The 16,109-nt window shown below is 37.8% G+C and overlaps 1 protein-coding gene across 14 annotated transcripts in view; it reads right to left on the bottom strand.

The window, feature by feature from the left end:
- Positions 1 to 16,109, bottom strand: part of MECOM (MDS1 and EVI1 complex locus) — a 514,610-nt gene that overhangs the window by 29,726 nt on the left and 468,775 nt on the right. For 9 of the 14 annotated variants that reach the window (XM_088132156.1, XM_088132154.1, XM_088132155.1 and 6 more), the window contains 3 exons: positions 4,937 to 6,299; positions 4,625 to 4,711; positions 2,004 to 2,091 (listed from right to left, as the gene is read on the bottom strand). In XM_088132156.1, the coding sequence (XP_087988282.1) occupies positions 2,004 to 2,091; positions 4,625 to 4,711; positions 4,937 to 6,299 (1,538 nt within the window). The remainder of the gene's footprint in view (positions 1 to 2,003; positions 2,092 to 4,624; positions 4,712 to 4,936; positions 6,300 to 16,109) is intronic. The other 5 variants (XM_088132160.1, XM_088132159.1, XM_088132157.1 and 2 more) reach the window with 2 other exon arrangements.

Genomic DNA, 16,109 nt, shown 5'->3' with positions numbered 1-16,109 from the left:
GCATCCCAGGAAGACAATTCTGCGAGGCATAGTTGCCATATCAAGCCGACCTGATGATCATCCCACTTCCTAAACCCTTTTAAAGAATATCCTGATTTCCAGGAGATCTCATAATATGCTGGAGGATGAACTCTGATAAGGTAAATTGCTATCTGATTGTAACTCAACTTATCAACCGAGAAAAAAAACCAAGATGACTTATGCAAAATACAGTTCAACTGGTGCTGTTTCCATTCCCTCCAGCACTTACCAATGCTCACGTCATATTACTAATATCACTATTTTATTAATAGAAATGCATTTAATTCCTGCCTTTCTTTGATATATTCAAGAGAATCCCCATTTATGTTTAGATCAATAATGTATAAAGGTTGTGCAGACAATGTGTGACTGAATCAAGATCATCCACTGAGCTAAACAATTCAGCATTTTTGTCTAGCAATCCAGCTATTATGACATACTAATTCACACATTCTTCTAGACCGTGATTGGCTGGGTTTGCACAGCACATTAAGCCATAAATCTTGGTTTACAAACCACAGTGGCTGGGTCCACACTAATGCAAAAACAAATAAAATGCGTCATGGCTTAGTGTGATCTAAGAATTCAGCCACTGGCTTACATTTCATTGTCACACTTAAACATCTATTTTATTGTATTACCCACCTATATCAAAAATATGATTTTAAAGAGCAATAGGTTTGTATTCATTATTTTTCTACAAACAGTACAAAACAGGTGATTTACAAAGTGGAACAGTGACTGGCAACTATAGACCTGAGAGGAAAGAGGAAAATCTCTACAGAACCCTTCATTTTACCTATATTACACTACCTTTCTCAAAGCATTGGTTATTGAACATTCCTAATTCATTTAAATCAATGATAATTTCTGTCTCGGTCATCTTAGGCCAGAATTCCAGAAGAAAGTATGAAATTTTCTTCAATCATCTAACCCACTACTAAGTTTGGATCCAAGCCATTATCTACTTACAGAAGATTCTTGGGGAAGGAAATCTGACTTGAGTATCAAGGTTTACAACTTTTTGTAATGTTAAATGGTGTAGCTAGTCAAAGTCAGACTATGGTTGCTGGCAACCTGTCCCAGTTCTGTCTGATGACTTTGGCTCTGATTTGCTAATGTGGAGAAGGAGAAATGAAGAGTTCAAACTTATCTATGTTACATTAAAGGAGACATGGTACTGGAAACAATCCAAGTCTTTTGTTAGGCTGCTACATTAATGTAGTCCGGATGTAGCCACATCAACCCAGTCAGACTAAAAGAGATAAATTTAAGGCAATACAAGATTGTATCTGATGCACCAAGAACTTACAGCTAAAGGCAGCAATAGTTTCATACTTTACAAAAAAATGGGGCACAGAAAAGAATAGCTTATCGTGGTTTATGTCCAAACTGATGTATCTGCTTATGATACAGCTGGCCTCCCAATTTGTATTCCCTAGAAATGCAACAGCATCAAATACCAGAAATGATTCACTATTTCAAGGGCTGAGACTTGACCTAACACTGAAAAATCTTAGGGGGCACAAGCAGAATGTGGTGCAAATTAGATCCTGAATTGGCTTTAAAGACTGGAAAAACCAGGAAGACTGTACTAGCATTCAAAAGTTTGTTCATGCCTAATGTGGCTTTGAATTTTTTTCCTTAGAATTTTTCAAGTCTTATAAAAACATATTTGGGTATAGCCTAAATGACAGAGTATTTTAAAGAGAAGAGCTGCTATTTAGACATATAACCACACTGGGTGTGTGGAGGCTGTTGACAGTTGTCTAAATTATGCTTGTAACCTTCCTGCAAAAATATCACGAAGATTAAAACAATGCTACATGGAGGGGGGTTTTTTGTCTCAAGTCACTAAAAATTGTCTTTTAGGAAATCCAACCATGACTAAAATTCCAGTTGTTCCTGTGCACCTGCACCTGTGAATTGACATGTTTGTTTACAATCTTAACATCTTGATTATATATATAAAAAATACTTACTTGTGGATGAAATAAAAACCCTGGAGATGGTCTCAAATACTTTTCCTTTAAAGCTTCAAGTGGATCAGTTAACTTTCTTTTCTCTACTCTGTAAACATTAAAATGAGAATGATCTTATCATGACTCAATCAGGATGGATAAATATTGGACAACACAGCAGGTTTCTCAGTCCCACAGATGAAAGATAAAGAGGGATAATTTTTTGTCAATACAAGTGCATTATACTCAATAAAACTAATATGTTAATAGGGTGAGGATCCTGTAAACCAGCCACTCCACACATGTGTAGGGCACCTGGTTGGAGAAGTCTGCTTTAATTTACACTAATGAACACAATGACATTTTCACAACTACAATTTCATATATATAAGAAACTGTCACTGAGCATAGTTTAAAGAGGGCAATCATGCTATTAAATTATAGAACTGAGCGGGATCCTTTTTGTGTGAAATAACTTTCGTAACTAAAACCAAAGGAAAAACTAGGTTGATATCCTTATTTTTATCATCATCATCATCATCATCATCATCACCACCACAATCACCACCACAATCATCACCATCATCATTTCCAATTCTGAGATACTCAAAGTATATTCTGAATATATCACAGTCAACTGAATAAATACTCAACTACAAGTCATATTGTTTTCCTCCAAACAAAATTAATTCATCACACTGATCTTCCAAATTTTGTTAATAATTTACAGAGTAACAAAAAATTAATGTTGCAAGATTTTGATTAGAGTTAAACAATTAAACAATAAACACCACTGTAATCAACAGCTATAGTGCTAGGTTATGAAAATAAAGAGAATGATGGAAGAAATACAAATAATTTCACTGGCATGCTATCTAGAATTTAGGTCTAATTCCCTAAATAAATGTCTAAAGATTTGAAAATAACAAGCTGAGAGTATTGTACGCTGTTCATAATTCCAGGCTAGGTTAAAGTGAGATAGATAGATGGATGGATGGATACATAGATAGATTAAAGAGACGATGGTTTTTAAGACTAAGAAATATTCTCAGGGGAACCTACTTCCTGCATGAATCACTGAACTGGAAGTTTACTCTTGACTGAAAACAAGCTGTGATTCAAAGACCCAACTGGAAAGCTACTGAGAAGACTGGTAATTCCGTTTACTATGAGTGCCTGGATAATCCAGCCCAGAGAAAAGATACACTTGCCCTTCTTAAGAGATGCATGATCGGAGAGAGATTAAACCATTCCAACAAATCATGCAACAGGCAACCTTCTCTGATTTTTAATGATGTTGGTAGGAGAAGGTACTGCTAAGGGCTGACATTGCACAAAGATCTCCCTGAAGGAGATCCCTCAATCTGTTATTCTTTGCATTAGAAATCAGCTTCTTCATCTGCTGTTCACTTTGGGTTATGAAGGAAGAGGAGTAGATACCATTGCCTGCTTGTATATTGAGGACCATCAAGCAAGTGAAGCCAGGATGAAGAAAAGAAGAAGGGCAGCAGGAGCTGATAATGTGGGTGAGGCGACAGTCTCACTGAGAAACAGTGATGGTAATTTGCCAAGGGCCTTCCAAACTTAGAGATAATATTGGGCAGCTTATAGCCTTTGATTTACTTCTTACTATATGTTAGCAGTTCTTATGTTATGTTAGGATGTGCCAGCATGTTATTTGGAAATCTCCTATGCTCAGCTAATATCTTTCAGATTTACTTTTACTCCTTTATCTCTAGTTCCCAGAGATTTCCTCTTTTGTTGAGCAATATACAGTACACATATGCAAAATGGAGACAATGGAAATAGATTTCTCATGAGTAGATCCTCCTTTTTGAAATGGGATGCATGCCTACTACTTGAGCCATCAAGCTTGAGTTCTTATTTATAAGGTAGGAAGCATATCTATTCACGGTTTCAAATGGCAAACTTGGAAGGACAAAGTTTCTTTCATTGTATGAGAAAAAGCATGAAAAATTTGCATACATTTAAATTCTACATTGGAAACCCAGAAAAATTCTAAATTGGTATATCAACTTGAATCTTTTTGCATGGGCTTGGGAAACTTTTCCCACCTGCCATGCTTCACATATCTTGGGAGAGCAACTCCCAGGACTGCTAACCATTATAGACAAAGGGAATTATTATTAGTCCCAAATAATGTAGATAGTATAATGTTGGAGAAAGATGTCCAATGAGAGAGAGAGAGAGAGAGAGAGAGAAGCAGATTATGTGGTTAAATCCTAAACAAGTAAATGAAATGTTCAAAATCAAAGTAAAAAATTGGTGACCTGCAAGGTCTATGCATATTTTTGAGGTACAGTCAGTAGTATATAAATTGAACCAATTTATAAGTAAAATCCCATAGTTAATAGTTTTAAAAGGAAATCAGGGGAAAATCCATATGTATAAACACACAGCCATTCTGTTTAGGAAATTCTGCATTTCCTTATACATTCCTGGTGTTCAAACTGTATATTCTTGGTGTTCAAACTGATCTCAGCACAATAAACAATATTGACTATTAAGAAATTTCATTAGAATTATCATGCAGATTCTTCCGACATCAGCTGTACATTCTGCATAGCAGAGGGGGATAAATACTTTCCAATAATTACAAACAAATAAAGGCAGAGTTTTACCCTTGAGTTCCACGTTGGGTTGCTATGGTACAATGTGTTTTGAGTTCTTGGGTGAAACGCCTTTGATTGCAGTGGAGGTTGACATTTCTAGTTTGCAAACAAAAGCAGAATTTGACTGCCAATTTTTAAATACATTATTTTTCTGAAAATTATTTTTAAAAAAACATTAACTTGTATTAAGGTAAGAAATATCTAAGGTTCATTAATATTTCAACTATTTCCACAATTTTATGATAATAAGTGACTGAGGACCACAGGCCATTTTGACAATTTGAGATTTCAGAAACCTAATAGTCCTTACAAGTAGATTACCTGTAAATGGGATCCATGAAGAAAGGTGTAGGTCTTGCATGTTGTAAAGAAATGTCAGAAGATTTCCTTGATTCGAGATCATGATCTCCCTTCTTTCCCCCAAAGATGTGGTTCTTCCGAGGCTCGGTCTGTTTTGTGCCAGTGGCTCGACTTCTGGTGCCCATGCTCAAGTCTAGAGGTTGGTCCTGGCTGGTCACTGATGGAACTGCTGTTTTTGAAGTTACAGGAGTAAGTGGTTTCTCCTCCTTACGTTTAGTGGTAAGGTCAAAGGGAGACTCGGAGGTTCCCTTTAAGGTCTTCTTGCCTTCTCCTGGAGACTGGGGTTCCATTTTCAAAGGTAACGGTCTCAAGTCTCTATCAGGAAATGGATACATTGACTGAGAGAATGCTGGAAAAAATGGGAGGGGAAACATGGAAGGGTAAGGTAAGGCTCCAACTTTTTTGTCCTGCAGCCCCACAAGTCCTGTCGAACCAAAATATTTTTCAGCAATAGAGGCAATGGCCTTTATAGAATCATTCACAGCTCCTGACACCGCAGTTTGTTCCTCTAAAGATGGTGAGAAGGTGGAATGATTGCTGTATTCTTTCTTATTATTTACGGAAGCCAAATTCTGCAGAGAGTTTACTTTGTCTTTGAACACTTTACCATTTTCTTTACATTTCTCTTTATCGCTTTCAATGTCACTTTCGAGATCAGAGCCAGAGGTGGTCTCCAGGTCACTCCCACTGGGGGTACTGACATCATCAAGGTCACTACTCTCTGACTGGTCACTGATCTTTTCATGTGGCCTCTCTTCAGAGGACCTCTCTGGTTGAAGCTCCAGTGGCTTATTTTCACTTAGGTTAGATGGGTGCTTATTTAGTGCCTTCAGAATCTCCTGGGTAGCTGGCAGTGTCTGAGGATGTGTCATGAGGGGACTTTGAGTTTTGATTGTTTGATCTGTGCTTGGAAGTCCTTTAACAGGAGAACTAGCAGGTATCAAAGGTGGCCTGTGATACAAGCCTGAAGGAAACAGGCCAGGGAAGCTAAAAGAAAATCCAGGAGCTGTTGGAAAGGTAAGACCAGCAGGATGTCTATTGGCGCCAAAATAGTCAGAAAGGCCTGGATTTGCATGAGTCATATTAACCATGGAAGATTTATCCATAGCTGGGGTTCCAGGAAGTGATATGCCTTGGCCAAAAAATCCTCCTGCAGCAAAATGGTTCTTGCCCTCACAAAACCTCCTGTGCTTATTTAAGGAAGACGTAGTGCTGAACATTTGTCCACAGTCTTTGCACTTGATTTGGGTTCTGCAATCAGCATGCATACGCTTATGACGGCAAAGGTTTGAAAACTGAGTATAGGATTTATGGCAGACCTCACCTGTGTGTAAACAACAACAACAACAAATCTCAGGATTTATGGTAATTTTATTCTTTCCCTTCACCCAGACATTTTTAATCCCATCCCTCTGCTTTTACCTGAGCATCTGAAATAGTTTACACTTACAGAGGTCACTAGAGCTCAATCCTATACTTGCTTATTCAGAACTAAGACCCAATGAATTTAATGGAATTTATTTCCTACTATTGCAATATTTTGGCTGCAATCTTAGAGTCTTGTCTAAGTAAAAATTCCACTAAACCCAAGGTCTGAATAAATATATATAGGACTGTGCTATTAGTAATACCCTGTGGATGAATCTAAGAGCAAGTAACCTATAAAAAGCAGTCCCAAACTCCAAAAAGAAAGAATATGGTTAGGGTAAATACAGTGAAAAGCAGAATAAAACATCAACACCAGTAAAGACATTTTATTTACAACTGTTAATTTCCAGCAAAATCTCTGCATACTTTAACCTGGTGTCCTATCTGCTTATTGCATCTTTTTTTGATATTGTAACATACTGTTTATAGTATGACTGAGCAAGATGTAAAAAAATGGTAAGTTCACAAGTACATTGAGCTTTGCATGATTACCAATGCCTTATGGCATGATACCGTTACATAGAGAGATCTTGAACAAGTCATAGTTGCAGGACAAAATTTTATTTTCATCCATACTTGCAGGCTGCATGCATGGCCATGCTATTTGTCCCATTAATTTGCATATCCAATGAAGCTGATTCCTACACATGAAAATATGCACAGGTCTGTCATCCTCATGCTAGTGTATACAAATTTTATACAACAGCTTTAATTATTTGATATAAGCACCATCTTACAAAAGCACCATGAACAAAAAATATGTTTTTAATGCACATTGTAACAGTTGGAACATTTGCTGGGCTCATGTACTAAAACGAATTAAGTTTTAGAACATCAGGAAGTGTGAATTGTTAATAACACTGGAACTTGGAGCTGGGTTCAAAATGAGTTTTAAGCACTGCAAGCAAGATATGCACAGAATATTGTAACATGGAATTATATTGCTTAGGGTTCTAGTCATTCCATTTCCTTTTCTTGGCTTCTGTCCTCCCCCAGTACGTCGCTAAACCTCTGTTGCTATTCAGCATGTTCAGTTCCCATTGAACTCTGAACTCTCTGGAGAGTACTGATCAAGTGTCAAAGCAAGGGAATTCAGGTTGCAATCTTGTGCCTACTTACATGGGAGTAAGCCCCACTCTACTCAATGAGAGGTGCTTCTTAGAAGACATGCATAGGATTGTACTGTCACCATCTCAGCATCAGAAGCAGAGAGATAATTATTTTCCTTTGATATTAAAATCCAACATCTTCTAGCAAAGAAGACCTGGGCCGAGTAAATTTTGCTCAGTTTGTGGTACATTACAGGCTCTTGCCCTTCACACATCAAAGCCACATAACAATGCACATTGTGCATTCCAAGACGGTCTTAACAATTATTTTTGTGGTTTCAGTCAGACTGACATAATTTACAATGGCTCTATTTTAAGCCTGTAAAGGAAACTGAATTGAATGTATCTCATCCTGCGCTCTTGGTTCCCATGAACTGTAATCACGTCCTCTGACTTCCACTCACACCGTTGCCGATACTAACCTTCCTGCTCTTATAATGCTTACCCTTGAGAACCTGCCTGCTTGTTGTCTGTCTTAAATGTTTACCCGTACAGCTATCTGTTCCCATCATAACAAGAAAGATATCTATTGTTTGAGAAACTCCTGATTCCACCTGTCTGGCTCAGATGCGCTGCCTTGCCAATACACATCACACAACAAGTACAGCAACAATTGTAAGTGGGCTGCATGCCAACAAAAATGTACAATTCAGGAAAAATGCTATTGCAATTTGCCAGCCAGTGTTCCTGTATTATATCTTTCATTCATGAGGAATGCTCTAATTAAAGAGTGCTTTCTTAAATCTTATTTGCATGAAAATTGTGAAACGAGGGGAGATGCTTCTTTTACTCTGAAAAATAAATAGATCATGGGAAAAGTTCTGGGATTTATCTTAAATTAAATTTGTTGGACCAGTGAGTTTTGCTTGGAACATTGATTGCTTTTGAAACCTAGTGCCCAATATACTTTACACAAATGGTCTTCCATTAGTAACAGTAACCTGAACTGTCAATTGTAGATTGCAATTGCTTTTTATGGCACTAATTCAGGCATATAAATAAAGACATTTGTCTAAAGGCACTTACACTGCTGAAACTAGATAGATCTCAGCCAGGCTTATTTGTGCACAGGATTCCTGCTATATCCATTGTTACCTTTCTAAGTTAAAGAGCCAATGCTTATTTACATACAAAAAATCATTAACGGTATGTAAATATGTAATTACTGTTATACCTAGCAATGGGGGATAAGACTAAAACTAACTATAGCAATGTGACTTGTTCCAGTAAATAGTCCTAACAACTTCCACAGGAAGAGAAAATCAATTGGTAACACAAGTATTATTACATTTTTAGCCTTAAAGTCTGTTGCCCAATTAACAGCACACTGATGCAATAGGAGAAGAAAGGAGGCCTTCTACAGCTTCCATGAGTAATCTCCAATTGCTCCATATAAGCAGTCAAGGAAGCTTCTGGATGAGAAAGTTCTATGCACTCATAATTTTGTTTTTCTACAAGTGAAAGAAAAAGGATGGAAGAATTGGTGTGAAACACAGATGGGTGAATGAAATCTATAAACGAGGTAGGGTGGTTGCCTATCATTCATGTTTTGGTCACCTTGCATTTGGACTACTACAATGTGCTGTACACAGGGCTGCCCTTGAAGACTATTCAGAAGCTGTAGCTGGAATCCAGGATCCAGCATACAGGCATGCCTTGATATGCTCATGTAACACCTCTGCACTGGTTAGCAGTAGTCTTTATTATCTCCTAAAAGGCTTTCATGGCATAGGGCCTTATTATTTGTCCTCCATGGTTGCTGTCAGTCATATATAGTCTGACATGGTTGGCACATCCAAGTCCACCAATTAAATGCCACCTGATGGCACCCAGAAAGTGGGCTTTCTTTGCCACAGTGTCTCACCTCTGGAATGAACTCCCACCCTCCAAGGTTCATATGCCCCCCACTCGGATATTATTTAGATGAGCCCTGAAGACCTGGCTCTTTTTCCAAGCCTTGGACTACAGTGAGTGGCAAGTCCCTTCTGGGTTGTCTGATTTGTGAGTTGGTGATGGTTTTCTTCAGTTGTATTTTGCATTGTTTTATTTTAAATTTTGCACATTGTATACCACCCAGAGTCATAACGGAGTTGGGCAACTTATAAATAAAATAAAATAAAAAAATGCCTTTTGCCCAACAGCACCTCATGGCTCACAAATGTATATGATGTATTTGAGAAAACTCAGATGAAATTTATTCTGTGCCTTAAACAGCCGCTACTTTGGAACTGGTAGGATAGCAGGAAAAAGTAGGATGATGATGCAGCTGTATCAGCTCATTCTTCCCCTACCTGGGTATTCCCCTAAAACTCTCCACAATGTTTGTACAGGGTAGAGAATTCTGGGAGTAAAAGTCCACACATCAAGAGGGTTGCTTGCTTCTTCGTTCACTTCGTATTTTAGTCGCTTCTTCCATAACAATTGCCCCAACCCATACTTGACTGCATTTATTGCCCATCATGAGATGAGACAGCTTGATATACAGTTTATTTATATGAATGGAGGCAAAGAGGATAAGCTCAGAAATTGATTTTAGGGAAGGGAGCTTGGGCGCCACAGATTGCCAACCTCTATAAAAGCATTAAGAATTTCTTAGACGACTAAGACCAGATGTCCTGAAAGTTTACAAAATAATGGTAATTCCTCCTTCTTTACCCTAGTCTCTAGTAACCAAACACTAAAAAGGACAAATAGAAAATATAATATAAATCTAAACTCCCGCAAATTAAACATAGTTTTGAAATTGCCATGTTTCAATTGGGAACTACATAGGATGGGAATGACTTGAAGATTTGGAACGGAAATTGGGACAGACTGATAGGTATAGTCCAATTACCTTTTTTTCTAAAATAGTGCATAAATTCTGGTGCATAAATCCTTACTGTACTACCATCTTTGCTCTCATAACTTTATTTTTTGACATGGCCACTCTGAGATTATTAGCTCCATTAATATCAATGGGAAGTTCTGATTTATTCATTTCCTATTCTGACAAAGTCTGGATCCATCTGGAATAATCATTACTTTATAACTAAACCCATGGGCTAATTCTTCTATTCAATCTATAATTTAATATTCTTTAGCACCTGAATAAGCTTTTTTATTATCTCTGCATGTCTTTAGCTTTAATTTCCAAGCCAACTCCTTTATCATTAGAGGGTTTTGTTTTGTTTTTTGAAAAAAAAATTATCTCGATTCCACAATTCTTTTACCATTATCTTTTCCCTACCACTTACTTGGTGTGTTTTAATCCATCATACATTTAGGCACTTAGGAATAAGAACTCAGCCCAAGGTGAAGTTGGCATATTTTCTGCTTATTAAAGAAATGACCACTAAGTGTAGTTTTTAAGATGTTCCAGCCTATTCCACCATGTGGTTTCTATTTGAGCAAGCGGCAGAGTTTTTGAATGCTGGCGGTGTGTAATTGTATTGGTGGACTGGTGTTGGTGAGTTTGCTCCCAAGTCAGGCTAGCATACTGTAATGAGAGACAGTTGCCATAAACAGACGCGGAAGACACGGCACGTTGTGTGGCCTTTCTGTTAGGAATCAGATATCTCTACTTGAGGTGACCCTGTACCCCAGCCACAAACGTTCAGAAAATCCTATCCTGACATGCAATCTTTAAATTCTTTTGTTCTGTAATTATATGGCAATTATTCATAATTGTTCTAAGCAGTTTTTCCCCCTGTCCATCATCCCCTGCATTTGAAAAATAAGTCACTCTTTTAGTTGCATCAGCTATGGCTGAGGACACATTACTGAAGGTAAAACAGAAGAAGAAGAAAAGAAGAAGAAGAAAAAAAAAGGGGGGGAGAAGTCTTTTCCAAGTTATTTAATTTGAAAAGATTTCCTTTTAAGAAAAGCAATTGGAACTGTAGGGTATAAGTGACCCCTATATGGCTAGAAGCTATTGTTCACTAATTATTTTATTTTTACTAATATTAAAAAGACAACCCTGTGATCTCAGGCAAGGGAACACAAATCTTTAAACAGCAGTCATAACTGGCTCCAGTTAATTACGTTTTTGCTAGCTTAAATACACCCCGGCAGAAATAAATAAAAAAGGAACCATTTCAGGAGCAGAAACCAAAAACCTCAGAGGGATTCTTTTAAGCCATTAAAAATCATGTTGATATATTATTGAGACTTAAGGCTCACACAGATTTGTTCAACTGCTCCCTTGATGAATGTATAGCGTATGTTCTCGTATACTGAAGAAGTTAATTCATGAGCTTCAGGAAGCTGAATGTTGGCTCTCAAGAGTTTGAACCTCAAGTCCCCATGGACTGATCTGAAATTGCAGGTTGGCCCCTCTCTCATTTAAACTGGCTTCCTGTTTGACCCTACACCTTCACGCAGTCTGCTTCTGCATTTTCTGGCCTATCCACATGGTATAGCCAGCTTCAAATTTTGTTAACTGAGCCTGGCTTGGAGGTTGAAAGACCTGGACATTAAGTAAAAACCACAGCATGCTGTTCAACTTGATGATGGAACAAAAGGAGCCAAGGCAGGGATTAGTAAGGATTCACATGATTGAAAAAACAACTTGACCTTCCCCATGGTGAGATATAAAACTCTAGAAATAAAGTTGAATCACTTTCTTCCACATTGAACAGATCTGGGAAATTTCTTTTGATATGTTACCGCAAAACATTTTGTAATTTTCTTTTTCTTTTTGCTACTAAAAAAAAAAAATCAAACTTGTAAGTCAGTCAAACCTCTATCTGTTATTGTTTCTTCTCATGTCTAAATATTTTTCTCTACTGATATTCCAACAGTATGTAATATCTGTATAGCCTATGGACTGAAACTAGCCCAACAAGTTTCTCCATCCAGCCTCTCTGGCTTCCTCCCCAGCACAAGTCCCTGTGCCTGACTTTCCGGGACTGGAAATGGTAAAACCTCAGCTTCCTTCACTTGGCTCTTTCTTTCTTGAGGTCCATATTTCTAGCACTCCATGTTTTTGCTATCACCTTCTATATCCCACTTTCTTTAAACACTCTTTCTCTTTAGTTTTGCTTTCCCCAGCCACCCAATAGCAGGCAGTTCTTCCCCATTAGAACCTTTTTATTTATTTACTGTATTTTTAGACCTCTACTCTCCACAGGGCCTCTCTCCACAATTACATCACAATGTAATAAAACAACAATACAAAACACAAATCAATATAAAGCAATATAAACAATAATACAGATAAGATGCCAACTACAAAAGAACGTGATTAAGGTTGAATATTCACAACATCAAGTGTCAGTCCCATAATACCAAATATTAGAAGGCGTCCTGAGCCACCAGACCTTAATGTCTAAAAATATATCCTCTTTGGTTCAAACTCTTTTCAGCTCTGTCCTTTTCTTTAAACGGAGATGGATAATCTGTGAACTCTGACCCTGAAAGCCCACTCAGATCATGACTGCTGAACATAAAAGTTCAAAAATAGGCCAAGCCTGAAAATAGGCCTGTCACCTTTAAAAAAAAGAACATCCTCCAAAGCCCAACCTAAACCCAGTTCCACCTAACTATGGCATGTAGCCCAACCTATTTTCTGACCCGCAGCCTCCCCCACAACAAAAACATTAAATGTGGCTGCTTTGCTCCTTTTCTGATTCCTGTTTCTTTACTGTTACAAATGCTACACAATTTACATTACTTAAAGCTCCACTGAACTCAATTTTCCTCAATTGTAATATGTTTTGCCCAGAAAGAATACTGCCATCAGCATTTAGAAGTGGCATGGTGTTCAGAATGATCCCTTTTCAACAGAATGAGCATGTCGTAGCATTATGCACTAAGGAGTGAAAACATTCCATCTTCCCATTCTCTGTTCTCCCTCCTTGTCAACAGTAGTAGAAGGAATCTAGACTGTCTTACAGGCTTTTCCAAGCTGGGTCACCTCCAGATGCTTTGGGTTCCAATTTCCAAAATACCCACTTGGGCAGGAAGCTGCTAGATTTTTAGCCAGAACTGCCACCCAACACATTAGAGGGGTGCCAGCTTCATCAGAGAAGAAGGGCTGCTTAATTTGTACTGAACACCAACAGGTGGATATGACATTGACACCTGAAGTCATATGGTCCACAATATTATTGTGAAGTTGCACACTTGGCAGCAAACACCTTCTCCCTTCAATCATTCAGTTGTTTCAAATTAGAGCATAATTTGCCTTGCTCTTTTATCAATCAATATTATACATTTCTCCACAGTGGTCAACAAGGCCACTCTGACCACGTGACAAAGAAGACATTGCCATGTTCTAACTGAAAATGTTAATGGAAATTGATGTGGGAAAACTAACACCAACCTTACCATAATGTAATACCTGGTGTAACAAGAAGTATCAGTTGATTATACCACAATGCTTTCTTAACTTAGGGCTTAACTGATCTGGTCTGCAGTTTCATAGCTTCTAATAAACACAGGAAATGATCTTAAAATTAGTCAACCCACTGACTTAGATGACTACTGATTCATAATGTAGGGCTACCAGCTCTTGCTGAAAAAATCTAGACAACTGGGCAGTAAAGAGTTAAGCATTTTATGCATGCTGCATTCTAGGAGGCTAAGATTTTTTGCAGGCCAGACCTGACAGCTCTTCTCCATTGGTTCCTCCTTCTTCAGCGTACTCATCTGGTTAAGCTGGCCTCAGCACCAACCTCTGCAAAGTATAGCACAATAAAGCAGGGGTAGGGAATCTGTGGCCTCCCGAATGTATTGAACTACCATTCTCAACATACCTCACATTGGCCATGCTGGCTGGAATGGTTGAGAACTGTAATTTCTCTCAGCAGCTACCTGTTTTTCATCTATATGTTTTCATTTAATAAAATATGCCATGTTTTTTTTAATGGCTTATGCAAATTTAGAACCAACAAATTAAAATGAAAGCTCTTAAATGGTAAGGACATTATATTGTCCTAATTCTCAATAGGAACAGCCTGTGAAAGGCTCTCACTTGATGAAGATTCACTTTTCCTTTAGGAAAAAACTGCCAGAGGCTCTTTGAGCCCATTCTGAAATTAGTAATAGTCTGGAACATGTCCAGGGTTTTCAGTGGTTTGCTAAAGAGAAACTCATTTGGTGGAATCTTCTTACACTTTATTAGTCACATCCACCAGTAGCTTTTCTTTTCTTCCTGGAGCTACATTAAGAAAAATAAATAAACTTACAAAAGGTTCAAAGCATAATTAGAGTTAGGTCCAGGGAAGAGTGCCAGAGCACACAATATAAAACAAGGTTATAAAAGTATTTCCAAAATTACCCAAGGAATTTCAGATACTAAGAAGCTTCTGAAAATGAAACCAACAGAGAAGTGCAAGAAATCTTCCATAAATGAGGACCAAAAACAGCCCTGTGGCGAATTCTCACCCCCCACCCCTCCTTAACACAAATGTGGATTGCAGCCATCATTTAAGACAGCTTCTCCTCACTTCGTGTTCTCCAGATGTTAACTAGGAATTCTACAAGTAACACAACTAAATAGCCCCAGTTTGGAAAAGTAGATACACTTATTCCAAACAGCAGCACTGAGCAGAGGAATGAAGTGAGCAGTTTGCTACATGAACGTCATGACAAGGAAAGAGAATCTGCCATGGGAGTATTACTTCAGGGGCTGCTCACCCTATGCTTCTTCTTTATGGGTTTCTTCTTCCCTTTCTTCGGTACTACGATGTCTTACCCTTCACTGCTAACACTGCTACTGTCCCACAGAAGTCACTCATCACAATCACATTTCACAGCTTTTGAGCTTCTTGATGTTCAAAAGAAAAGAGTAAGGTAGACTGTAAACACAAATAAATGCATCTTGTAGCTAGAATGCAAATATCCCAGCAACTGGAATATCATATCTCTTTGAGAGTCATAAGTGACTCAAGAGTCATTCTGACAGTCAAGTACAAATGAAGCCAATTCACCTGTTTCTTCTAGCACAAGAAAACTGATTATTATTATTATTATTATTATTATTATTATTATTATTATTTCAATGGATATAGATGTCCTTTTCAGCACATACCATTCAGTAGGTATGGTGTGAATGCAATTTATACAAAAATACAAAAATGCATGCTTTGGTGTTCAATTCTATGATAAAAATATGCACAGAAATGAAAATAACACATTGCAGGAAGGCACAAAATTAAAATGTGTAGGACTAATATGCTGGTTCTACATAGGTAACAAAATCGCAATAAATAGCTCCAGATTCTCTATAAGCAACATGTTTGCCCTTCACAGTATGCCATTTATTGCTTTAACCATGGTTTGTTTGAAAAAGCTGGAGACAGTTTTATAGAGGAACAAAGTAATCACAGATCTCTGGACCAATTCCTGATTTGTTTTCCCCTTTTTTTTAGTTGCTCTCATTTTGTACCTTAGTGGGTTAGTTAGAGGCTTGAGTGGGGTAGCAAAACAAATTAGGAATAAGCAAGGAAACCATAAACAAACCATGCCTCTTCATTTGCACATCATGCTAATCTACAGCTGCAGTCCAGCTACAAATGATGGCTTCAGAATGATTTACTGCACTAAAATAAACTGTGGTTTATTAACTGATCCTATCAGCACACTCACAAACATACCCATTTATGACTTAGCAT

The sequence above is a fragment of the Python bivittatus genome, unplaced genomic scaffold (genome assembly GCF_059951505.1).
Source record: "Python bivittatus isolate LINGU-HERP-01145 unplaced genomic scaffold, Pbiv_v1 ctg000980_np1212, whole genome shotgun sequence".
Lineage (NCBI taxonomy): Eukaryota > Metazoa > Chordata > Lepidosauria > Squamata > Pythonidae > Python > Python bivittatus.
This window is presented reverse-complemented; position numbering and strand designations above follow the sequence as displayed.